Consider the following 27,821-nt stretch of genomic DNA (forward strand, 5'->3'; position numbering starts at 1 on the left):
CTGAATCACTCAGATGGTGTCTCTCCACAATACTGGTCATACTGGATGCACTGCCACCAACCAATTATAGCCAAACGTACTGGTCATCACATGACTTGCCCAGGTAGGTGCAGGACATGTGATGTGACCAGCACCCATCTTCTAGAAATAAACACAGCCGGTGAAATTTCACATGTGAAAATTTGCCAGCTGCAGCGAGTGTGCAGGTGTGGGGACAGTAACACCCTGTCTTGACACACTCCGGACTGGCTGCGCCATCCGCTTGGCCAGCCATGCCCCCCCCCCTTCATGCCCCTTCACTCCCCACTGGTGTAAAGGTGGGGATTGGCTAACTGCAAGTGCTAGCAATAAGGTAGCATTTGCAATTATTTCAAGGCTTCTTCTAGGCCCTGATAAATATCTCCAATGACTGAATTTTCTTCAGTCAGACAATGCCCTGTTCTAGGAGACCATGTTCCTGTTCAGAAAAGTCAGAAAACTGCCTAAAAATTTTCTTGAGCCCACAATAAGTGTGGTACACCATATCTCAAGTGAAAATTGCTGCCGAATTCTGGTGTAGACAGATGGATAAATCCCCCCCCCCATAGTGTGATGTGAAGGATTACAGCAGAGAGCTTCAAAAAGGCTCAAGATGTCTTACATGGTCATATAATTATATAGAATAGTATTCCCTTACATCACCTCCTCATCCTATACTTTTCCTTTCTTAGTTGAACTTGATGGAAATATTTATTTTTTTCAACAGTTTTAATTTTATAACTATTCAACCTATATAAATGAAACTTGTAGTTGATATCTAAAAGTTCTTGACTTGAACTGTTGCACATTTTTTAAGGTCACTGAGGCATTAAATCTTACAACAGGATATGCAGTCAGTCATGTGTTTATGTAAAGGCCACGTTGATCTTGCACTATTGCAGCAGAATTGTAGGATGCCAGATGCCCTTTTATCTCCTGCCAACAGTTTGGTATTAATGGGGTCATTTATACATAAGAATAATGGCGCCCTCTGGCATATTTAATTATTTGCTAATACGGCATATACAGGTAGATGCTTATATTCCCCTTTTCATTCAAGCTTTTTGTGAGTACATTAATAGAAATATGCTTTCATTGGAAAAGTTTGAAAAAGATAAACTACACATTTTACCTGGAAACAGATCATTTGTCATCTGCATTGATGGTGATCTGCCATTTTTAGGTTAAATATCTATTACTTAAAACTTCTTTCTGTAGCAAGAAGTTAAGAATTGCCATATGCACAGAGAGTAACCAATCAAATTCCAGCAATAACTCTACTAACTGAGGAAAGGGGTCAGAATGGTTATGATGAAAGCATAGCCTATACATCTACATACAGCTGCCAACCCCCCAGTAATACATCTATATAAAGCCGTTAGTCCTGCAGAAATATGTGTATAAACAGCCCCAACCCCCCAGTAATGCATCTACATACAGCTGCCAACCCCCCAGTAATACATCTACATATAGACTCTAATCCTCCAGTAATACATCTACATAAAGCCACAACACCCCCAAGTAATACATCTACATACAGCCGCCTCACCCCTGATTAATACATCTATATATAGCTGCCAATCCCCAGTAATACATCTATATACAGCCGCTAACCCCCAAGTAATATATCTACATACAACCGCCAACCCCCCACTATTACATCTATATACAGCCACCAACCAACCAGTATCACTTCTACATACAGCAACCAAACCCCCTGAAATACATTTATATACTGCCGCCAACCCCCCCCCTCCCTGTAATATATATAGCGGCCTCATCCCCCAGTACATCTATATACAGTTACCTCCCCCAGTAATAATCTACATACTGAACCACCGACTCCACCAGCAATATATCTATATCCAAGTTAGATTTTAAAAAATGCTATGGTACGCCACATGCTATGATCCAGTAACATTGGTAGTCAAGGATATTGACTATTAGTGCAGGTGGATGCTGCATGCAGAATGAGCTTTGCGGGCTCCTCTGTGTGGGCACATCAGGTAGTAGCCGAGGCTTGACCGGTCTTTGAAGCGTACACATGCTACGTTGTCACTGTGAGCAGATTGACTGTCTCTGACTAGGAGCATTGCGCTACACCACCGTAGCTGCGCATCGATTCAGCCAGAGGCAGTAAGTTCACAGCTGACTTGACTGTTTGGGACAGGAGCCATACATATGGGCCATTGGCCACAGTGTGCACCTCAGGAGCCCCGCCTATAAACCCGCCCTCAAAGAGGAACTTTCACTACCTCCCTTATATGGAGATTAGCAAATGCCGAGTAAGTATAAATGGGATGCAAATGCGGAATAAGCGTAGATGTGCCGCAAACGTAACTGTGTAACTGTGATGTAAACACTGCGTAAACGCAAGCGTGATACTCACGCCGCGCAACTGTGCTGCAAGCGCACATTGTGATTATGTAAACATGTCAACAGAATATTAGCAGAATGTATGTGAACACAGTTATTAGATAAACATAGAAAAAACTCACAGGTCAATATTCATAATAGCTTCTCTGACATTGACTGCTACTGATTGGACAGTATGAGAGAAGATTAGCCTAACACATGCCTCCAGCCCCAGCTCCTCCTCTGACCAAACACAGGTTACAATGGTCAGAAACTGGGACTGATATCTCCGCAAAGTGCCACTGAATTTGTGTAGCAGCCCCTACAGGATGGTATGATAATCTTCACATGTGTGAGGTGGTGAAAGGTCCTCTTTAATACATGAATAGTAATTATGTTACTAATTGAGGGATTTAATATGCTTGCTGAATTTAACAGAATTCAGGCTGCCATTTATTTATACAGAGAGAGGCATTGGTAAACATTGGTAAACATGTTGTCTGCTGATCCAGCACTCAGAGAAATCCTTTTTAATTATTGAAAATCAATCTTAAAACATCAGGTCACACAAAGGTATTTCATCCAAGCCTTAGTCATGCTCATGTTGTCTGCTGACTGGCCTGCAGGCTCTGTTGTTATATATTATAGCATATAGGCATATAAGGGTTCCTTTATTTCCATGATATAAAACATTGAGAAGAAAGCATCAAAAATTGTATATAGGTACTTCAGGGATAGCGAAGTGGCAGGATCTCTTTAACCCCTTCACGCTCCGCGGCGGATATATCCGCCACGGAGCGCAGTGACTTAGCGCTCAGTGGCGGATATATCCGCCACGGCGCTTATGCCGGCTCGGCTCTGGATCAGAGCCGAACCGGCATCGGGAAACACGGGGTGCCGGCTGTAACTAATAGCCGGCACCCCAGTGTAACACCCGCGATCGGAGTTGTCTCCGATCGCGGGTGCTTAACCCTTTAGATGCCGCGGTCAGCGCGACCGCGGCATCTAACAAGCATCTGGGGTGTCTTTCCCCCACGATCGGCCCCCCCGAACCGTTTTCGGGGGGCGCCGATCGTTGCTATAGTAACTCTGGGGTCCGATCTGGACCCCAGAGTTACTAGCAAGAATTGCCAGTAAGATGGCGTCTGTGACGTCATCTTACTGGCACAGTGCCAGCCTATGCAAGTGCATAGGCTGACACTGATAATACTCTGCAATACATGAGTATTGCAGAATATTATCATGAAGAAGCAATCAGAGGATTGCTTCTTCATGTCCCATGGTATAAAAGTGAAAAAGTAAAAAAAAAAGTTATTCAATAAAAAAATAAAGTCATAAATCACTAAAAATGCCCCAAACCCCCAAAACATATAAAGAGACATATAACTCAAAAAAAAAGTCTAAATCATAACACAAACCCCACATATATAGTATCACCGCGTCCGTAACAACCCGTAGAATAAAAGTAAATCATTATTGAACCCGCACGATAAACGCCGTAAAAAAAAACTGTTATAAACCCTCCAAAAATTATGATTTTTACCTTTTCAATCCCACAAAAAATGCTATAAAATGCGACCAAAAAACCATATGTACTTAGACATGATACTGGTGCAAAGTACAACATGTCCCGCAAAAAACAAGCCATCAACCAGCTCCGTAGCCAAAAACGTAACAAAGTTATGCCACTTGGAAGATGGCAATACAAAAATTATAGATTTTTCCCCACATTAGGGTTTTGTTTGACAAATTTAGTAAAACGTAAGAAAATATATTCATGTCTGGTATCCCCGTAATCGTATCAACCCATAGAATAAAGCTAACAGGATTATTAGTCTATACGGTGAACACCAAAAAAAAAAAAGTCAAAAATCCAGTACAGAATTGATGCTTTTCTACTCCTGCCCTCAAAAAAAGTTCCTAAATTTTCAACAATAGGTGATACCAACCCCAAAATGGTAACAATGGAAAAAGCATCTCATCCCGCAAAAAAAATGCCGTCACATGGCCCCAATAACGAAAAAGCGAAAATTTTATAGCCTTCAAAAGGGGCCAATGAGGAAACTAAAATCCTGGCAGCTGCAGGGCTCTCCTTCCCTTCTGCGTCTCGCTGTGCGCCCATAAAACAAGTCACAGCCACATGTGGGGGGTCTTTGTACTCAGGAGAAATTGCAGAACAAATTGTATGGTGGGTTTTCTCTTTTTATATTTTGGAAATGTGTAAATTTTAGTGCTAAATGAACGTATAAGGGAACAGTATGACCATTCTAAATTTCACCTCCATTTTGATTCAATTACTATGAAGATCTCAAGGGGTTAACAATCTTCGTAAAAGCTGTTTCTGATAGCTTGAGGGGTGCAGATTTGAAAATGGGTAGATTATATAGGGGGTTTTGATGCTAAATATGTAAAATTTCATTCAAAACTGTATTTATCCCCAAAATAGTCAATTCTGAAAATCTGGAAAAGCGCTATTCTATTTGTAAGCCGCGTGACATCAAAATAAATTATCCAGACATTTCAGAAATTATGAAAATGTAAAGTAGACAAATGGGAAATGTTATTCAGCAACTTATTTAGGTGGTAAATCGATCTGCCTGAAAACGCAATGATTTAGAATTTCAAAAATGGCAAATTTTTCAAAAAATTTATCATATTTTCTTTTTTTTGTAAATAAACGCAAAACTTATCTGCCAAAATTTACCACTAAAATGAAGTACAACATGTGGGGAAAAAACAATCTCAGAATCGTTTTGATAAGTAACAGTGTTCAAAAGTTATAACCATATAAAGCGAAGCAAGTCAGAATCCAAAAAATCGGGCTGAGCCTTAACCTGCAAAATGGCTGCGTCCTTAAGGGGTTAAACCATATAATTGAATGTCCTTAAGAAACGACCTTTTATTACTCTTAATCCAGACCCTGAAGGCCACTGAATGTGTGGGGTAATGAGAGTATTATAAGCACTGGACTTGTTGGAGAGCTTCTTTACTCTTACTGAGGAATTACACCACAGACCTGTGATAGATCTGTATAATAACACTAAAGAAAATGAAAACTAGCGAAACACAAGATGGAACACATGTTCCTTGACCATTTTCCTATCTCATCCTATATCTCCACCAGCATTGTGATGTTTTTATTAAAGCAGCATGTGGAACAATAAATTCTATCACAGCGCTCACAGAAAAGAAAAATGTTTTGTTTTTCGCCAGGCTTCATACAGAGATTAATCGATTTATCATTTTCATTACGCTATTAACTCAGGTCCCTTTCAAACTAAGGTTCCACCTTTATCATAAGCCATGAATTATTTTCATTTATAATGGGGATATTTACATTTCATTTTAGAAATAAACTATAAAAGCATATAGAACATGAATTAGTACTTTTATTAGACTATCTAAAGAGCACATAAGTTGACAAGACCCCATATACATCCCAGGTTTTTGTCCTTCAAGACTTTCTACTTGAAAGATTCTGTAGAAATAAACTCTTTGAAAGGTGTTTCCTAATAAACACATTTGTCACCTACAAAATAACCATCCCTTTAACTATGGACACATTGGGGCACATTTACTTACCCGGTCCCTGCGCGATACCCGATCCGGACTGTCCGAAAAGGATGAACTCTGACGCAATTCATGAAGATCGTGCGCCTGATATTCTGCATGTGTCGCTTCCCCGATCAGGTTCGCTGGAGTTCGCCATCTTCCTCCCGGTGTATGTAAGTGCTTTGGATGTGTCACAAATTTAAATGTTAAATCCTGCGCATAGTCCGAATCATAGGTTGCATGCGACATAATCCCCGGCGCAATCCCCAAAAATGTGCCCGCGGGACCTTAAGTAAATAAGCCCCACTAATTCAGGCTATAATTGAACTGGAAGACCAAATGCATATTGACAAGTAATACAGCATGGCATTCATTTCACCTGTATTTTAAAAATGGATGAACTTAATCTTCATAACCTGTTCTTTTCTGCAACAAAGACACGGTGTGCTTTCAAACATGGTGGGAAGTGCATTTTTTTGATGCACAAGGTTGAGACTCCACAATAGTTTTTTTTGGAAGCCTGTTTTGAATTATCCCATATCTGCCCAGTAAATTGAATGCAGTTAATTTTTTTCTATTAAAATAATGGACACAAGACTAAAACCTAACATTATATGTGATTCTAAGCTGAGGCCCAGTTCAAACCACCATTAGTGATGTTTGCCACAAAATTTTGTTTTATATACTGGCGAATAATAACATGGACTGCAGCTCTCTTTTTCCATTATAAATATCAGAATGGCAACTGAAGAGAAAATTTGCCTACATGCAAGTCCTAGGTGTCCGTTATGCCACTTCATAACTTCAAATCCCTCTTGGAAGGTGTCTGTTATTACTAACAATTTTCCATCCATAAACAATCTTTCTTTATAACTTGAAAAGTTTGCAAGGTCCTCACCAGTTTCATGAACATGTATTGGCACTATGCACTATAGAAACGACTGATAGAGACTAAAATGTGCACATTTGTGGCTACCTCATTAAAATGATTGTCCTCCTGGTGATTTATTCAATAGTTAGCTGAATTTTCTTTCTCTTGTATCAGCATGGTGCCAGTTGTAGTAGATTTGATTTGCTACATTATGCCCAACTGGTGGCTAGGGAAACAATGGCAAAAATCAACACTAAGTGACAAGCAAACAGTTACAACCTGTCCAACCACATGCTGACACTGCTAAGAACAAACATCTTGGGGACAGGAGATATTACTTTCTAAAGTTAATATTTGTCATTTCCTTTCAGCTCTACTTGCTTCATACTCAGTATTAATGCTTCTCATCTATATCAGAGATCAGATTGAGATTTGTAATTAGCAGACTGCTTATAACAAGAGACCATTAACCTCCCTATTACAGGATTAGTCTATTCAGTTTTCTTCAGATTACAATTCCAAATTGTTCATATTCTTCACATTTGCTTCAGCATAATTTTCTTTGGTAATAAAAATGAGAAAATGCGAAGCTGATGGAAGTTTAGAGATGAAATGTACTTGTTGGTAGTTGAGCAGTACAGTAAACCTGATAAAAATTGGAACATTTTTAATACTAGGAAAGGAAGGCCCGACCTCGGCACTCATCCGCAGATTCAATAAACGTGGCCTAGGTTAAAATTTCTTCTTTATTGAAAATAATGCACAAAAAGTAACATCAAGAGCATATGTCCAGGAAAGCAACCCACGGACCAATATATCGGTATATATGAACAGTCAGACAATCAAGATTGGATATTTTCTGTTAATATCCATTCTTGATTGTCTGACTGTTCATGGGAAGGGTTGAACCGATATATTGTATCTATTCGTAGTTACATGTTGGATTGGATTCACAGTGTTGCAATGAACTGATCTTTGCAATGTTTTGCACTGTGAAAGAGAAGGATTGTAGAAATAGTGCAGAACGTGTCCATACTGTGTACATTTTCTTCTACAAAGACAAAGTGAGGAGGAGAAAGGTTGGCCGCGTTCCATTCTACCTCACACGTCCATGATTTGCTCCTTTTCTTTGTCTGCCTTTTACAGCTGAACCACACTTTAAAAAGTAGGTTAGCTCCCTGCTGATTGCCACAGGCATGGAGATAAGTTTGAAGAATACAGTAAGAACCCTTGCAGTGCAACTTTTGTTGTCAGGGACTATTTATTTTACCGTTCTGTCACTACTGAGGAAACTATTTTCCTTTCTATCTTCCCTTTGGAAAAAAGATGATTTCATGTATTTTATTGCTCTCTTCTCTTGTTCCTTCTACAGAAAAGTCTATCAGTCTGATTATGGATGACTACAATGTCTCTGCGGATAGTCCCCAAACTGGCCAAGGACGGCAGAATGCAATTAAATGTGGATGGCTGCGGAAGCAAGGAGGTTTTGTCAAAACCTGGCACACGCGCTGGTTTGTTCTCAAGGGAGACCAACTCTATTATTTCAAAGATGAAGATGAAATGAAACCTTTGGTAAGTTAATAAAACATTCAAAACTGTGTTTAAACAATAGTTCAAAAATAGTTCAAAAAAGACGACTCATTATGACAAATTTTATCTCCCGCCAATTGGCACAATATGCAATATACCAGTTGTGGTTTTGTGATACTGTGGCAGAATATACACTGTATTATGATACATATTGCTGCATAGCTTAAATATAATTAAACATTTGTTACTTATTTTATACTGTATGTACTCTCTGTAGCAGGGTAGCTGCCACTACATGGGTGTAGAATGAAGATGTTGCTCAATGGAAAGCTGGATGGATGGGATGAAGCTGTGTGTTTTGCCACTAATAAGGAGTAATTTGCATCCAGCTGGAAGTCCTTCACAAGTACCTGGTGTAGACTTCCCACAATGGCTCCACCCTGGGGAAGAGACAGTCCATGGCAAAGGCCTGTGGAGCTGTGGCAGTGGTTAACTGATATATTTTGCAAGTTTTTGTGGTGTGAGGCAGTAGGCCAGCAACTGGTGAGGTAGGGAACCTCAATGTATAGTTAGTGTCGGAGAGGCTTAGGCTTTGTTTGGATGTTTTCTTTGTTTTGTCTTACTGCCAAATAAAACTACCTGCGATCAGATGCACCCAAATCGCACAGTGTGGACTGTGTATTTACTGTAGTGCTGGTGAATTGTGCCTGTCTTCCCCTAGGAGACGACAATCCCGGATCTTTTCCTTTACATCTCACATTTGACTTGAAGACAAAGGTGTAGCTTATGCAAATGTAGTCCAAAGTTGACGATTCTCTATCATTACCATAAACTGCCCACCTTGAAGATGAAGGGCAGGAAATCTGATTGGCCGTCAGAAATAATTGTCTGATGTATTAGAACCTACTAAACCCTTATCAGAATGTAAGAATACATTTATACAGCCACAGCCAACAAATTACAATAAAAAGGTATAAAAGCTTAAACGGAACAGACTACCACATATTATTACTTACAAAATTATTATTAATCCCAATATATACAAACAAATATAAATAAATAAAATGAAGAACTAAAACCTTCGCTTGTATATATACTAGCTGTACCTCCTGATATTAGTTGGGATGTTCAGAATGGGTTAACAAAAATATTTTATATGTATGTATCTATTTATATACATCTTTCTCTCTCTGTCTGTTGCTTTGTCTGTCTATCTCTCTCTCTCTGGCTGTCTATCTATACCTGTCTCTCTCTTTGCCAGTCTGTCTCTGGCTGCTCTCTGTGTCGGTTTCTCTATCTCTCTCCATATTAGCTATCTATCTAGATAATATCTATCTATATATATATATATATATATATATATATATATATATATATATCTATCTATCTATCTATCTATCTCTGTCTGTCTTTATTTCTGTCCTTCTCTATTCGTCTGTCTTTCTGTCTGTCTCTCTTTTAGTCTATCTCTCTGTCTGTCTCTGTTTCTCTCTTTATTTCTCTGTATCTCTCTGTATCTGCCTGCCTCTCTCTCTGTAGTGTAAAAGCCCTGAAATAATTGCAAATTGTAGCTTATTGCTAGCACTTGCGATTAATTCCCCCCTCCCCCGCCGCCTTCACGCCATGAAGGGTGTGGCTGGCCAGGAGTGGGACGGCGTGGGCCATTACAGTTTTTCCATTTTCACAGAATAAATGCTACGTGGCACCCTGCCCAATACATCAAGAGACTGGAGCCTCTCAATGTATCGCGCTGCAAAAATGCAACACGCACGAGAGCCGGCATATGATAAATATCCCCCTTTGTCTCTGTCTTTGTGTCTCTATTGGGGAGATTTATCAGCAGTGTCTGAGAGCAGAACATTTCTAGTTGCCCATGGAAACCAATCACAGCTCAAGTTTCATTTTCCGACAAATAAATTACAGCTAATCTCTGATTGTTTCCATGGGCAACATGAATAGTTTTACCTCAGACATTTCTGATAAATCTCCCCCTATATCTCTATGCTTATTACCTCACACATAAGCTGTCTTATACTAATTCCTATAGTAACCAATCAAAGCTCAGAACTCATATTAATGATCTGTGGTAAAATAGAAACTGAGCTGTGCTTGGTTACTTTCTGCCACAGCAGACAATGGCTCCTGTGGTTAATAAATGTATATTGGAATGAGAATTTTGACTCAAAACCTGGTCTACGATGTTCCCTGAGTCACAGGGAGTGGCTGTGAAAAATTTGGTGATTGTAAACTTGAAGGTGCAGATTCCTTTAGTGGACATAAGTAATAATATACTAGTCCAATGCCCTCAAATAATGAAACAGCTTTGGGGTTTTGGGTCCATTTTAACCAAGAAAACAAGAAAACATTGACCTTTATCCAGTAGTCAAGGAAACAAAATCCCAGACTTAACTGCAAGTAATCCCCTTTATAATTTATCATCCATGTGTTTCAAATAAAAATTATAATTATTGTAAATATGTATCTATTAAATATTAATAACGTAGTGGTTCAATTCCGAAACACATAGAAACGCATTAATAAATGTCTTCCATGTTAGATTACATGATAACTTATCTAAGAGACTCTCCATGGACAATCCCATTGTCTGAAAAATATACGGCAAATACTATTGATGGTCTGCAGTGTTGAGAAAATTATATTCAGCCTTGAATATGAATCAGTGCTGGCCTTGCAGCAGACCTTGGGAACGTAAGGCAATGCCAGTTATAAAGGTCATCTATATGGATGCACTGTATGGCTTTCAGAGCAGACAAGCTGGGATTTCAAAGGAAGCTTTTGTGTGGTTGAGCTGCAATGCTGGAATTTCCAGCACTTGTTTTGCTGTTTCCAAGAAGCAATTTTAGTTTTTCTTATTGTCAAAGCACTTAGTGAATAGGGGAGTAAGCTTAAGGCTATTTTCACTTATGTCATGGAAGATGTTTCAGATTTAAGTACAGTCATATTCTCACTGCTATTTTTATTTTTATTGAACAATACATCTTAGACAAAATATAAGTGTTGCCTGTTGCAACCATCCACAATTCACCCTTCACTTATCCAGTGCAGTGACAGAATAAAAGCAGATTTCTAATTTGTGATCTTTACATCACATTTATTACAACTCTGATGGATGAGATTAGAAAATGTTTGTGTTACTAGGCTGTAGGTTTGAACTTTGGGCATCTTTCCCTTCTCCCTGTGGGACATTTTGAGATAAATGCCCAGAACTGTTATTTTTTTGGAATACAGGCATAGGCACATCACAACAGCACATTCTTGCAACTTTTGTATAGTTGCAACTAACTGCTATGTTATATAGGGCCAACCCAACTTGTGCCCTCATACCTTTGTTTTCATTGTACAACTACTCCTTCCATGCCAAAACTTCACTTGAGAGATATCCAAATTTGCCTGAAATGCTTTAGCAGAGCAACTCAGGGCTCCGGCTACACATCTCCCTGGACCACGGAGTGACTTAGCTCAAGGTGGATGGATGACAGAAGCCACTGGTGGAAGTTTTAGCCATTTAGCCTAAAGTACAGTGCTAATTTGCATATTTCTAAAGTTAATTTTTGTCATAGAAGGAGCAGCTGGAAAATTAAAAAACAGGTATGGATGGCCTCTATAGGAATAGTCCTACTTAACATAGCAGTTAGTTCTGATTGGTAATGGATTGGTGGGTATCTTTCCAAAATAAAATAAGAAAATAAAGAATTCTCCAAGCTCCTGCAGCCCCTGACTGCATTTGTGTATTTCTGATCCTCCCTCACTAAACTCCTTTCCCTATATTTCCTTCCCCACTTTAGTTGAAGCAACATTTGTTGATACGTTTGTAACCCAATTTAAAGAAGCATTATAGATCTTGACATCTGTTGAGTGTTGTATCCATACTTCCAGAAAAGTTAATGCAGGATTAAAACCAAACCAGTATATCTATTCCAAATTAAACTGATTCCCAACTATAGACAGCACTGTTTCAATGTAGTCTATTCAGTACAGTGTAACAGGGAACTGGTACTGTACTGAATAGATGCAACCACATCTATTGGTTTACTTGTTTTGACCCCAATCAATCACCTCTTACGCCAAACCAGTTCCCTACACTGTACTGAAGAGATGCAACCACATTGAAACAGTGCTGTCTACAGTTGGGAATTGTTTCCTTCTGGAATAGATATACTAGTTTGGCTTTAAACTTGCATCATGTCATTAAAGGAAACCTACCACTGCTGATGGTAGGTATTAGATGTAAACACCGGGCACCAGCTCAGGGTGAGCTGGTGCCGGAGCTTATCTTTGCTAGTGTTTTAAACCGCTATATCGAGGTTTAAACACATTTTGATGAACAGCCCCGAGGTAGCTTCGGCGCTACCTCGGGGCTGTACACAAAGCAGTTCTACTGCAGGATATTTGCCTGTCAATTTCAATGGAACCTCTAAAAACTTAGCCTTATGAAAAATATAAAAACTTTACCTTAACTCTTATACTGGAGCAAATGATTAGTTAACAAAGCAAAGGCCATTAAAGAAGTAGCGTTACTTGCAGCAATGTATTTAGAGCAATAACTCTATGTCTATGAGGGTTCTTTATCATTAGGCAGGCTCCTTGAGACAGTTCTATAGGTCTAATTGCTAAGTGTTTTTTTTTTTCAAAAGTAACTGTGAGACTTTTAATGGGACTTTTTTGCAAAAAAGACATGAATCTGGCTTTGCTCAGTGTTGCACGGCGTTGCACTAGCAGTAGTTCTATGTTTACTCCAGATAAAGAAGAGGCGGAAATAGCCCTGCAAGACTTTTTAGTAGTGAAAAGTCCCAAAAAATATCAATGCAACTTTTTTGAGACTTTTTTATGCCGAAAAAGCCCTCAAAATCAATGATAAATAACACCATATATGCCAATTTAGTATCTTTTCAAGAAAATATTTTGATGTCACCTGCCTACTGCAACTGGACACTCAAGAAAACCTTTAACATTCTCTCTAGGGGGAGCTTCTCTTTAATTTATGATCAAATTACTTGTATTTAAATTCATTCCATCTGAATGTAAATGAGAAATGTCTCCCGAGCCTTCAAAATGCAGAGGATGTAAATGCAGCCATGAAAAGTTACTGTGTATACTTTAGAATGCAAAAGGAATAGTTAATAGGCCTGAGTGCAGCAGCATTTAGAGCATTCAATGCTACATAACAGCAGAGGGATTTAATCCATTCTTAAAATGGCCTGTGTCAGCACTTAGAAGTCTAAGGAATGGATTTTCTGCTATCATTCTCAAGGTTTATGTTACCTTCTAGCGGCACAGTAATATTTACAATTCATGTACAGTAATGATTATCTACTACCTTTCACCCTCTGGAGACTAGCGCAATACCCAGAATATTTATCATAAAGATTTCCACAAATGAAAGTTTTAGAAATGTAAACCATTAATAATTTATAATAGGTCCAGTCAGTATTCTAGAACATCATATGCTTTATAAATGGGTTTTACTGTGATCACCTCTCAAAATCTGTGAGGGTCTGCTGTCTTTGATTTACGACTGAGGAGACGCTAATTTTTTCTCTTTGTGTTATTTGCACGTAGCTTGTTACTTGAATTGGAGTTGACTGCACTACAATCTTATGCTCCTCCAGTCTTCTCTGGTCCAGGAACGTTTAACTGTTGTGACAGACAGAGTTCTGTTCCAATTACCAGGATACGTGGTTCTGGTCTCCTATAAGTGTTTGGTTCACATGCAGTCCAGTTTCGGTATTAGTTTATTTTGATCTGACTCATTTCAATATTAGTTTATCTTGCTCTGATTCCTTTCTTGTGAGAGAGACAACGTTTTCTATATTCTGGCATTCGATTTAGGGTGTTCATTCCATCTTTCTTCATCTGTAATTTGGTTATTTATTATCTCTGCTGTGACCCAGCTTGACAGTTATTCTATGTTTGTATTGTCGTTCTTGTTTTGTCTTGCACTTTGGCATAAGGAGGGATCATCTTCTAGTTGTCTATTCCCTCCTTAGGGGGGTGGGGCAATAGGAAGGGAAATCTGGGAAGTGGGTTTAGCTTCAGGGCCCACTGTCTGTGGTACATGTCCATTCCCAGTGCCTGCATTGCATAATGTAATCATATTGAGCAAAAAAGAAATGCCTGTGGTGGTAGGGTCCATGTAGAAGTTAGAATGCTAGGTAAATCTTTCATTACTCAAGAGTGAATTTAATTGATGTTGTTTGAATACTGCCCTCTATTAAATGATTAAGATATACTGGCAGACAAATAAGCTGGTTCAGAGTAGAAGTCATATAGCAAACCCCTTATATCTGATACTAGACTGGAATCTACAGGGAAATCTATTGTCTGTTGTGGATATGGGAGGCAGGGGCTTAGAGAAACATAGACCTGTTTAGATTTCTCAATTTTATTTAGTCATTTCTTATTCAAAGCTTTCCATTATTATTGGAGTTACTGCTGTAAAACACAATTTTTATTCAGAAATGATTCTATAGCATACAATACAAATATGTTGTTATCAGACAATTGTTAACTACAACTTTTAATTGCCGAACATCCACCTGAGGCACAGTTTGACATATGAGGGATGGAAAAACCTAAGTGAGTGGCCTTAAAGGTAGTCTACCATCAAAATTAAACATGATAAACCAAACACACTTACTCATAGATCCAGGCACTGTGGTTGTGGTAATATCCTTATATTTGTTATCCATGACCTGCTTCTTTCTAAAATCAACTTTTACACTGTGTAGGAGCACATCACTCATTCCTAGCTCCCTCAGAACTTCTCTCACAACAAATGTGGAAATTTCAACACACATTGTGAAGGGAAAGTGCCCCTGCACACCTAACCTTTAAAGCCAGAGCATGGAGCATAGCACTTAGCACTTTCGGCTCATTAGAATAATTTCATAAGAAAGGATGCCATGGATAACAAACATAAGAAGATTACCACAGTCATAGTGCCTGGATCTAGTATCAAAGTTAAGGTGTAAGGGGGCTATTTATCATTAGACAGAATCCTTGCCACAGTTCTATGTCTGCCCATCAGATTAATTAAAGTTGCTTTGGCCCTTTAATAAATGTTCATTTGCTCTAATTGCTGCGTGGGATTTTTTCACTAGCAGGGGACTGTTGACTTTTTACGGTGTTGCACTAGCAGTAGTTCTATGTTTCCATCAGATTAATAAAGTTTTGGAAATAGTCCTGTGAGAATTTTTAGCAGTGAAAAGTTAAAAAAAAATCAAAGTGACTTTTTTGAGACTTTTTATGCCAAAATAGTCCAGCAAAACCAATTATAAGTAACCCCATATGAGTATGTGTCCTTGATTTATAATGCTTAATTTTGATGGTAGGTTTCCTTTAGCTAGTTTAAACACCTTGAAGCCAATTTATCAAGTCTGGCGCTTTGTGCGGATGTATTAATAATCAGCACACTTGGCACTCAGTAATCCAGAATTATTAAGAGGTTCTGATTACTAGGTTCACCAGCTGAAATTGAAATCTACACCTGCTCTGGGTTGGGGTGTGTCAAAACGCTGTCAATTAATTCCTTCTGCAACTTCCTAAGTTCCGCAGTTTAATTCTCCTGGCTGATTACCTCATCCGGATGTGATGATCTGCGGGAGGTTATTTGAGTTACAGGTTCACAGCTTCTCTGAGCTAGGGTTGTGCCCAGGTGCCAACATGAATGACGGATGTCCGAACCAATCGGCTACAAGGGCAGCATCCAGTAACTCTATACTGGTTAGTTTAATACACCTCTGATAAATTATAAGGAATTGACATACACAAGGATCACATGCCAGACCCCACTTCAAAGATGGAAGAGGGTCTCTGGCTCTATAGGGAGTAGCTGTCAACTAACACCTCTATAGCTCTGGTGACTCCAGGCTGTCCTTAGAGTTCCCTCCACTTATGGACAAAGGATAATAAAAACACACATGCTTGTATGACCAATAGGTCAGTTATGAACAAGTCTAGCAACCTTGAGCACAGAGATATAGATAACTCTCAATAGGAGCATAGTAAGTAGATCATGTCTTAATCCAGGGATTCATCTGGATCCAATGAGACTAGAGTCATGACCCTATGACTTCCCATTGAGAACATCTGACCCAAGGTAGGAGGGTTCCTAGAACACTCCCATGGGTGTGAAGGGGTATGTCTGCTCCTAATATAATCAGGGCATTCCTTGTGTCCCTGGGAGATATCTTACCATCTAAGCCAGGAGGAATCAGTAAGTGTGGGCATCCATCTTCATTAATCCGCACAAGGTAACTAACGCACTGATTGATTATACTTGTAGTTCTAATATATATATATACAATATCATTGTATGTACTGTTTGTCTAGTGTGGCCTTAAGGCAATTAAATATACAATTTAACCTATGTTGTTCTTCCATCTCGATCTATAAATTCCCATGTCCGTGTATAAGTTATATACAAGCTACCCTGCAGTTGGCTTCTAACCAAAAATAAGTCCCATTACAGCCCTGGCTTATATTAAATGAGAATCTGGTGGCAGTCTACCATACTGATGACATTCTGTTTTACTGAGATTAGTGAAAGGGTTCTTTCAGACGCTCAGGGTTGTGAGCGAGTGTTGTGCCATACCAGAGGTTGTGTGGACAACTCAAACTCACTTTCTGCTCCTCCTAGAACCTGTGTGTTCAGGGAGTGTCTATAAAAATGATAATTAATTGACCTTGCAAACCCTTTCCAGTCTGGAAATTCAAATGTATGGCAACTTCACTATGCCTGTTACTGACTTTGTAGAAGTAGAAAGAAGGTTAAATGACCATATCTTGCATTGTTGTTTTACAGGTATTGGGGCACACTTACTAAGAACAGTGTAAACTGATTCAGGATTTATGTTGCACATTCTGCATGAATCTGGTGCCCTTTGTATTATCCCAACAGAGTGTGGCACTTTTTTTTTGGTGCACCTTTAACATAGGACATGCAACACATCTCTGTAAGACTTTGTATATTAATCTGATGCACGGTCTGACTGAGCACTGGAACTCCCCCTTCAGAGCTGAAATGTGAGATACTTGTACATATTGTGGAAAATGTATTCATCTGTAAGATTTCTATATTCATTTGTTTTACAATTTGTAACAACTGGTACAGCAAAGGAGCACATTCTTTGAAAAGGGTCATGGTTTTGCTGGAAAACGGATGTGCATCAAAAATTAAACAAATAAACCAGAATTTTCGGTGTAACTAAGTCATAGCACATGCAAAGTTAAACTAGATAGGCCCCTGGCCAATCATAGCCATGGCTAGTTGTTAGGGCCGTTCATTTGTCAGATTGGCTGTTTGCATGCCAATCCAGCAAACATCCTGGTTGGGCAACCAAATCTAGATGCCAAACCGGAACCAGAATGTCAGGTCCACTCAGCTCAGCTAGTTTTTATTGGTTTGTTATGGGGCTTATTTTTATCCAATCCCTTCCTTTCCTTGGTTGAACTTGATGGACATGTGTCTTTTTTCAACCATACAAACTATGATACTATGATACGATCTAAATTGTATAACAGTTTAATATAAAACATACAATGAGAAAGATTTACTAACAATGCCACAATGTAGTCAACAGTCAGTAGCACACACCTGCAATTGAGCTTAGTGGTTTCACCTGGAAGAGGGCGGAATTACAGTACTTGGGAAAACACAGAAGCTAAATACACGGTTATCCCCGTAGATGTAAACACCAAAATGTATACATAAGCTCAATACATCAATAAAACATATAATAAAAGTATATATTCAGTTCATATTTCATAATATCAATATTTGAAACATGTATCCAAATATTATAGCAAGGAAATCACACGAAGTAGCACATATGGAGGTGACACTACCTAATGGACACTCGACATATAGAATAATTGCGCTTGAGAAAAACTGTAACCTCCAAGATATAGGCACAGTGTAGGGTTATATATAACAGCAAGTGTGCCACATGGGGAGGTGGCAGAAAAGAGGGGACTGCTTACAGCCTATAGATAGTAAATATACTTTTTACATCTGAAGTTGGACTTGGCAGAGGGGTATCTAATGTGCATGTTATTAACCCTCTCTTACCCATAACAGAGAACATACTTCCTCATATACTGTCACATATTGAGGATGAACATTTGCTTCTCTATGCCTAATCTGGATGCTGAAACCTAGAACTTTAGCAACTCCTGTCCAAAATATTGCATGCAATACATACAACACATAAACATTCATGAAAAAAATGTCGTTTACATAATTTCTCCATTATTTATACCTATGTTATGGTGTTCTACCTCAACAAGCTCCTGGAGGTTCTGTTATTTTGGGTACCTTTGTGTAAGGGGGTGTGAAATTATGTAGTTATGTGATTCTCAATATATTTTTTAGCAACTTTCTTTTTGACAAATTTTCTGTTGAAGTATGAATGTAAGTATGAGGTATGTGTAAGCTTCTAACAACTTACTGTTATTTGGGGAGTCTATTTTGTTTCTATAATAAGTTTTGATTTGTATATATTATACTGGAAAATTAAAATTTTCATGTAATTTTTTTCATCTAATCAAAGTTTGCTGCAAAGTTACATGTAGAAGGTTGTATAGTATTTATAAAAAAGGTACCAAAAGAACCAGAGCGGCAAAAAACACTAATGTGTAAAAAAGTAATATTCTTTATTTAGAAATAAATACATCAAATTCAACATATATAACCCTCAAATGGGAAAAGAATATAAATACAATGTATGGGGGACACAAGTAGCCCAATGTGGAAATAAGGGGCAACACAGGAGACCAATGGCTACCCCTATTTAGCCCAGAGCCCAAATAATGTAATTGATAATGACAGTAACGTGGTCAAAATATTTGACTCAAATAAATGGGGGAAAAGTGGCAATAGTGCAGTGAGGATAAACCATGCACAACACTGGAGGTACCGTCCAGTGTTGAAAAAGTATCAAATTGCCATTGCACACTTACCCGAAAACATGGTGGACAGACGCTGGGCAGATCAGGGGAAAGCCAAAGGATACACCCCGACGCGCGTTTCGCACATAAAGCTTCGTCAGGAGGTGATGACATAATGCTGCATCTAACATTTTATACTTACCCGCGGCATCCCTGCATGTAGGCGCGCCCACCACGTGATGCGCGCGTGCCCTGAGGTCGCGCACCGGATGTGCGTCAACAGGAAACGCCACTCCGCATCACATGATTGGAGAGACGTTGCCATGGAGACGCATCCCGTCCCTGTGCACTCCCCCATGCCCGCGCGCGGCGCACGCGCATGGGCGCGTCAGCAGGATATGAACACAAGGTAAGTATATACAAATGATTTGGTCCCAAAGTACAGAGCACAAATTAACACAATTTGACACATTGGGGAAGATTTATCAAGTGTCTGAAAGTCAGAATATTTCTAGTTGCCCATGGCAACCAATCATAGCTCAGCTTTCATTTTATCAGTGCTCATGAATATTTTAAAGGGGAGCTGTGATTGGTTGCCATGGGCAACTAGAAATATTCTGACTTTCAGACAGCTTGATAAATCTGCCCCATTATATTAAAAGATTAAGCCAACGGACCGCACTCGTGCAATATGGACATAGAATATATAGCATGATCTATAAACAATGATAGTCATAGAAATGTAACCTACTTGTGTTCATATCCTTCTGACGCGCCCGTGCGCGTGAGCCGCGCGCGGGCATGGGGAAGTGCGCAGGGACGGGATGCGTCTCCATGGCAATGTCTCTCCGATCATGTGATGCGGAGTGGCGTTTCCTGTTGATGCACTTCCGGTGCGCGACCTTAGGGCACGCGCGCGTCACGTGGTGGGCGCGCCTACATGCAGGGATGCCGCGGGTAAGTATAAAATGTTAGATGCAGCATTATGTCATCACCTCCTGACGAAGCATTTGTGCGAAACGCGCGTCGGGGTGTATCCTTTGGCTTTCCCCAGATCTGCCCAGCGTCTCTCCACCATGTTTTCGGGTAAGTGTGCAATGGCAATTTGATACTTTTTCAACACTGGATGGTACCTCCAGTGTTGTGCATGGTTTATCCTCACTGCACTATTGCCACTTTTCCCCCATTTATTTGAGTCAAATATTTTGACCACGTTACTGTCATTATCAATTACATTATTTGGACTCTGGGCTAAATAGGAGTAGCCATTGGTCTCCTGTGTTGCCCCTTATTTCCATATTGGGCTACTTGTGTCCCCCATACATTGTATTTATATTATTTTCCCATTTGAGGGTTATATATGTTGAATTGATGTATTTATTTCTAAATAAAGAATATTACTTTTTTACACATTAGTGTTTTTTGCCGCTCTGGTTCTTTTGGTATTCTGAATGCATAGTTGGAGAGGCGTTTCATGATTTGTTGAGGAGTGTAGGGGTTGATTTGGTTTTGTGTTTATAAAAAAGGTAGGCTATATTGATAGCATAGGAGCTTCCCGGTCTTTTTTTGTGCATTATATATATTTTAATACATTTGTATTACACCAGCCCATAGATTCCTTTATCTGCAATTTGATTGTAAGCCAACAACAGAAACACCAACAAGATCGATTGCAAGCCAACAAGAGAAATCCCAATTAGATCGATTGTAAGCCAACAAAAGAAACCTCAACAAGATCAATTGAAAGCCACCAAGAGAAACCCCAACTGCTATTGAGCATTGTAGTATATATAAATCTGCTCACTTTGACATTTTATTTTGAGTGTGTTAATCTCAGCCTTGATTTTCATGCAAAAAAGTTTTTGTAATGCATTTTTAAATACCGTATACACTGGAGTATAAGTCGTTCCGATTATAAGCCGAAGTCCCTAATATTGCCACAAATAACTTGAAAAACTTATTGACTCAAGTATAAAACAAGGGAGGGAAATCCATTGTTCACAGCCTCCTCCAGTAATGAAATGTCCCATGCAGCGGGGCCCCCCTCCATTTATAAAATTCCCCATGCAGCCAACCCCTCTCACAGTTATGAAATGCCCCATGCAGCCAGCCTCCTGATGATTAATTGCCCCATGCAGTTAGCCACTCCAGTTAACAAATGCCCCATGCATCCAGGACCCCCCTCTCTTCTGGTGAAATGCCCCCTGCAGCTCTTTATCGTGTAAAAAAATAAACTCACATACTCACCTTGCGGTGCTCTTGATGCTTAGTGCATCTCCCCGATGCTCCTGTCCCCGTGGATCCTCTTCTTTCTTCTCCGGCAGAGGTGCTTCCATGCGCAATGCCCATCGGCGCACACTATGATGCAGCGGTGTCGCCACTGATGACGTCATCTACACATTTTAATATTACATTTAGGATGTGTGAAACTAAATATTTTCTGTTTGGGGCACATCAAAGTGATTTTTTTTATAAAATGTTTCTTTACATAAAACTTGTATGAAGTTGTCTATGTTTATAAACCCCAGAGTGCAATTTTGACACAATGACAGATGTATGCTTTTAGAAATATATATATTTATGGAGTTTAGTATGATTCTTAATTATAAGTTAAGTTTTATTTTGTACATGGTGCTGGTGGCAAAATGGTAAAATGGTAGCTTCTTTTCCATGAGCTCCCCCAGCGCTGCCATGAGCAATGCCTGTTGGCTAAAGGCTGCTTCCTGTTCCATTTTCTGTTTATCAGCTGATCTGTGGGGGGTTCTGGATGTTATATAACCAAGCCTAAGGGCTAAAATCAGTAAATTAACATTGCTCCTGGCTGCTATTAGCTATCCAAAGAATGCAAAGAATGAATTGATAAGTAATAAAAAAGAGCAGAATGTGGCACATGTTCAGAGCCCTTATTAACTATTCATTGCTCTGTCGGATTATGCAAACATCCATATTGGACTCCCACATAACTTCTTCTGAACACTGTCCATTCTTGATGTTCTGCTGACGTCTTTCATAGTCTTGCAAGTAACAGCTCTGTTAACTCTTTATCATATCTGAATAAATAACCATAAATCATTCTAAACCTCACGACATATAGGCTCTCTGTTGTATTTTAATATTCTCTGTTCCCTTCTGTACATTTATTGCAGTTCACAGGGGTGGTGTCACCCAGTTAATAAGAATTCATGGACTCATTCACATCATATTTTGTTTTATGCATTTGTAGATGAAATTATTTTGACGATATCTTGCTGAGTGAAGTTCCAATTAAGATTTCCACACACCAGAGTCTGGTATTGTGCCAAAGCTAGTTACTTTATCTGCAGGGCACAAAATAATTAATCATTATTTATAGGTTTATCATTGAGGATGTAATACTGAACACAACCAGCTCCGGAGTTGCTTAGTCTAGTATAGTCTTACTTTGTTAATCAAAAGACCTAAATCTCTGATTAATTCAAGAAAGCCTAGACACAAACAACTACAAGCTGTTATATAGATGACTAGTACCATATTAGATGACTAGTACTTCACCGTGCAATGTTTAAAGGACACAGTTTACAAAGAGCATAGGTTTTTGTATAAAAAATATGGCAATTACCTATACCAAAAAGCTGTAACTTAGACATTGACCTGTCTGAAATCTGAAATGTGGTAAAAATATGTTTGGTTAAGATTAACTCCTTAACGACGTGTGACGTATTAGTACATCATACGTCATCTGGCAATGTCTGGCATATTGCTGCAGATACCCTCCAGTAACACCCGTCGCTGTTGTTTACATGATTTGCACATTGTAATGAATGATGAGGAAAATCCCCATATACTGCCATACTGTAGTGTGGCAGTATATGGTAGGATCAATCAGACAACTCAGGGTTGAAGTATCCTAGAGAGTCTGAAAAATAGTAAAAAAAAAATTAAAACGTCAAAAATAAATTAATTAAAAACCTACAAAGTCAAATCACTCCCCTTTCCCTTATAAATAAACAGTAAAAATCATAAACTTGTTAGGTATCACCGCATCCCAAAATGTCTGAATATAAAAATTTAATAATGGGTATTCCTAGTGTTTAACCCCATAACGGAAAATAGAGTCCAAAGTAGAAAATGCCACTTTTTCGCCATTTTGCAAAATATAAAAAATGCTATAAAAAGTGATCAAAAGGACATACATTCCTCAAAATGGTAGCATTGAAAACATCATCTAATTTTGCAAATAATACTGCAAAACACTGAAGTATGAAAAAGTTATTAGCGTCAGAAGATGGCAAAATGAAGAATTTTTTTTGTACAGGAGGTTTTAATTTTTCTAAATGTATGAAAACATTATAAAACCTATATACATTTTTATCCGCGTGATCATAGCGACCCAAAGAATATGAAACACTGTCACTATGAAGTGCAATTTGCTACACAGAAACAAGCCCTCACACAGATCTTTACATGAAAAAATAAAAAGTTTATGGATTTTTGAAGTTGAGTGTGGAGTGAAAAATGAAGCCGAGGGTGGGATATGCATTGGTCACAGCCTCCCCAGGATATAGCCTGTCAGCCCCCTGTAGTATACAGCCAGCTCCCAGTAGTATATAGCCAGCCAGCCCCATGAAGTATATAGCCTGCCAGCCCCTGTAGTGTATAGCCTGCCAGCCCTTGTAGTATATAGCCTGCCAGCCCCCTGTAGAATATAGCCTGCCAGCCCCCTTGTAGTATATTGCCACCAGCCCCCAGTTGTATATAGCCTTCCAGCCCCCTGTAGTATATAGCCTGCCAGCCCCTGTAGTATATAGTGTGCCAGCCCCTGTAGTATATAGCCTGCCAGCCCCTGTAGTATATAGCCTGCCAGCCCCTGTAGTATATAGCTTGTCAGCCCCTGTAGTATATAGCCTGCAACCCCTGCCCTAAATATAATGCCTGATGAAAGAAAACAAGCAGTGTACTCATCTTCTAACGCCCCCAGGCAGGTCCTCTTCTATACAGCGATGCTCCCACATCGGCTCTGTGTCCCCGCGTGGTCTGTTGCAGGCACTATGACGTCAGCCGCTCACTGAGATCATAGTGTGTGCCGATGCCAGCGTACAAATTAGATCATCAGCGAGCGGCTGACTTCACAGTCCCTGCAACGGACAGTGCAGGGATATGGTGCCGAAGCCAGGGCATCACTGTATAGAAGAGGACCTGAGAAGAGGGGGCATTGGACGGTGAGTACACTGTTTGTTTTTTTCTTGACTCGAGTATAAGCCGAGGTGAGGTTTTTCAGCACATTTTTTGTGCTGAAAACCTTAGCTTATACGCGAGTACATATGGTATATTGCACATGCTGTTTCTATTGTTTCTTTAATATAAAGCATACATTTTGTCACATTTTATAAAAGAATAGTGGTGATGGTAGAACTCAAATTTATAACATACTTTGTATAACTATAATGTCTTTTAGCAGTTGTCTGACCACTGAAACACCGTTTGTCTTGCATCAATCTGTATTCTCTTATTCTCAGTTCCTTTTATTACTGCCTTGGCTGGCTCCCCAGCAGAATGGTCGCAAAGCACAGCAGAGATGGTACTCTTTTTTCTACACAACCTTTCAGTGGTCAAAGTTATCCTGTTTTTAAACTCTTGCCTACAAGCAGATGGTACTACAATAGAAGTGTGTGATTTACAGTAGTGTTTAACGGCCATCTGTTCTGCAATATTTCACTGAATATTATAGGAAGTTACTTAGCACATCAGTATAGCCATAACTATTGTCTGTCCGCATTTTTATAACACAGAAGTTACTCATTACTGAAGATAACACTACATGATTTTATGGTTTGCAGAATAAATTACCTTATGTGGCACAGTGATTTCCTCTTTTCACATCTACCCCTCCTAAAAATAATAAGCTGGCTTACAGGACTCTAAGCGTAAGTGAAGTCTTGTGGTTATATTGGTTTTAACTGTGTAACATCAGTCATCCATTCTTTGTTCTGCTTCAATCATTTACATGTTACTGGTGTCAGTGAATGAATGCATTCCGGTTATAGATCTGCTCCGACATAGATTTCTTCTCAAATGCTACATTGTACAACATAGTGGAATAGTTCATAACTGTCTGTCTTACATCCAGCATGATGATAGATATTTGTAGTGCTGTTAAATTAAAGGGGTTTTCCCATGAACACAAGTTAGACCCTATCGACAGCATAACTTGCAGAACGGTGGGGGGGTCTCAGTGATGAGACCCCCACAGATCACAAAAACAAGGGGTCCGATGGAGTCCCAAGTACCTCCGTCGGACCCCTCACAATTTCCGTCAGCTCCATAGAGATTAATGGAGCAGAACGGTCATGCACATCCATCTGGTCCATTACTCTGACAGAGCAACGGGGGGTCCAATGGAGGTACGTAAGACCCCTCGTTTTCATGAGAATTTTGTGTGAATTTAAAACAGTTTATGGTTTTAGTTGTAATATCTTAATTATTTAATGTTAGCAAATCTGGAAATATAATCTCACCAGAAAGGTTTTCCGTTTGCAATATGGAAACAGAAAACAAAGTCTACGACAAATTCAAGCATAGAAGTAAAGAACTATGAAAAGTAGATCGCTGACTGTGGACTCTGACCTTATTAAAACCTTGTATTATTGTATATCGATCACTACATTGATCACATGTAGAATGTGTCTGCTAGCCAGCTAGATTGTGTAGATGATCAGAACCTATCGTCACCGTCAGGTAAGTATACGCACCAGTAAATGGACTGCTCTAATTGAAGGCTCTGGAACTCCAATTCAGTTATCTTTATTAATTGTCAAAATAGCACAATGCTTGTTTGTACTGAAGCTGAACGTGTACTGCCATTCTTACTTTAATTAGAAAATAATACTGAATTGGCATTCCAGTGTTTTCAATTGGATCAGTCCATTTACCTGTGCCATATAATTAATAATTTAATGCAAATTTCCTAGATATTAGAGGTCCATGTATATGCAGGCTTGTATTTTTGCGCTTACTTCCATTAAAGTGGTTGAGTTCAATGGATTCTCTGGTTAGGAAGCTTTGAGACTTATTTGTAAAAATGTTTCTGCTTTAGAAACAATGAGAGTAAATGTTTATCTTGCCAAGAGTCTTTCCTCTTCTCTCTGATTCCAGTGCTTCTCACAACTGTGCTGCTTTCTGTGCTTCTGGATCCCTCTTCACTCACTCAAAGTTTATTGTTCATTGCTTTGACCGCCACCAAACATTGAGTGTCTAGAGTACTATTTTGGAGTAGAGTATTAGTGGTTACAGCTTAGACTATCTCTACCAATCCTATGGACAATAAAAAATGTGAAAAAAACATTCTTTTGACCACTTTAAACTAATAGAAACCTATGGATAGATGATTAATTATGTTTATGTGTGTGTGCAATAATTCTGTGGGGTGATGTATTAAGAGGTACATTTTGTAGCCAATATTAACCTCAGTTCTCCTGTTGACATAACATGCACCACAGAGGCTCTATTATTTCAATATTTTTGGTAAATCTTGTAAGGTTCTCTGTTCCAGAACTGAAATTCAGTTACTAAATCGGGGGGCAGTTTACATGTGTTACCACTGCTCTATTCAAACTCCTCCAAAAGTTGCTCTTTGGACCCAACTTCAATGCGTTTCTATTAATGAATAGGAGCTAAACATGTTTTTTAAAAATGTAAGGTATATGCATCTGCAACACAGGGTGTAGAGAAAATGTCTAAATGTCATCTAGGCTGTAACAGGCTGTAATAGGAATGTCCTATTTTCACAATATACTATTTACAAATATTGTTGAAAAAATGAAACAATTTGGAATCATCACCATCTCTGAAAAACACATATAAAATGATTAAACAAAATAAATATAAAGCATAATATCCCTGTATATTGAGAAAGGGTTAATTATATGTATTCAATAAAATATCATACATATAATACACCAGCAAGTACAAGACAGCAAGCTCAACACAGAACTTTACAGCCGTAACCTTTATGTGTCCATCAAACCAGGTACCTGGGAACACTTGCTATTATGTTATCAAAAGTGAATTGTATGGGGATTAATTAGTTCAGGAGATGAAAGGAATCTTTATTAAAATTACATATAAAGTACAGATATTTAATTTGAAATGGCTCAAATAACATCAAAAGTAAATCAGAAAACCATTAGTAGCCCTCAGAAGACATGAAGGCAGCATGTAATATGAGCCCTCCAACTTAGTGAAAGCAGAAAAGAGCCAGAGGAGAGACAAAGATGGTTTGTTATATAATGCAGAGATTTTACATAACCGCTGACCTTTAAAATTATCTCTAATGCTCTGACATTATTTAGTGCATTGTTTTTACTATCTCCAAGAATTTTCAAAAAAATAATCAAAGTATTTTTACCTGTAATATGCAAAGCAGTCCACTAACAGACTGTAGTTGCAGAGAGACATTCTGTTTATAAATCTTTTTAGGATATTACTGTTTATGCAGATTCTTGTTATATATTGCTAAGCATTTAATTAAGGATTCACATTGCTTTAAGGCTAGTTTCAGTGGGCTTTAATAAAAAAAATTGGAAGGAGGCATGAGATCCCATGTGACTTT

The 27,821-nt window shown here is 38.9% G+C and overlaps 1 protein-coding gene across 3 annotated transcripts in view; it reads left to right on the forward strand.

Moving 5' to 3' along the window:
- The window catches only part of ARHGAP24 (Rho GTPase activating protein 24), a 473,550-nt gene that overhangs the window by 232,727 nt on the left and 213,002 nt on the right, over positions 1 to 27,821 (forward strand). For all 3 annotated transcript variants that reach the window (XM_072116067.1, XM_072116077.1, XM_072116060.1), the window contains exon 2: positions 8,169 to 8,368. In XM_072116067.1, the coding sequence (XP_071972168.1) occupies positions 8,169 to 8,368 (200 nt within the window). The remainder of the gene's footprint in view (positions 1 to 8,168; positions 8,369 to 27,821) is intronic.

This window comes from Engystomops pustulosus, chromosome 1 (assembly GCF_040894005.1).
Source record: "Engystomops pustulosus chromosome 1, aEngPut4.maternal, whole genome shotgun sequence".
NCBI lineage: Eukaryota > Metazoa > Chordata > Amphibia > Anura > Leptodactylidae > Engystomops > Engystomops pustulosus.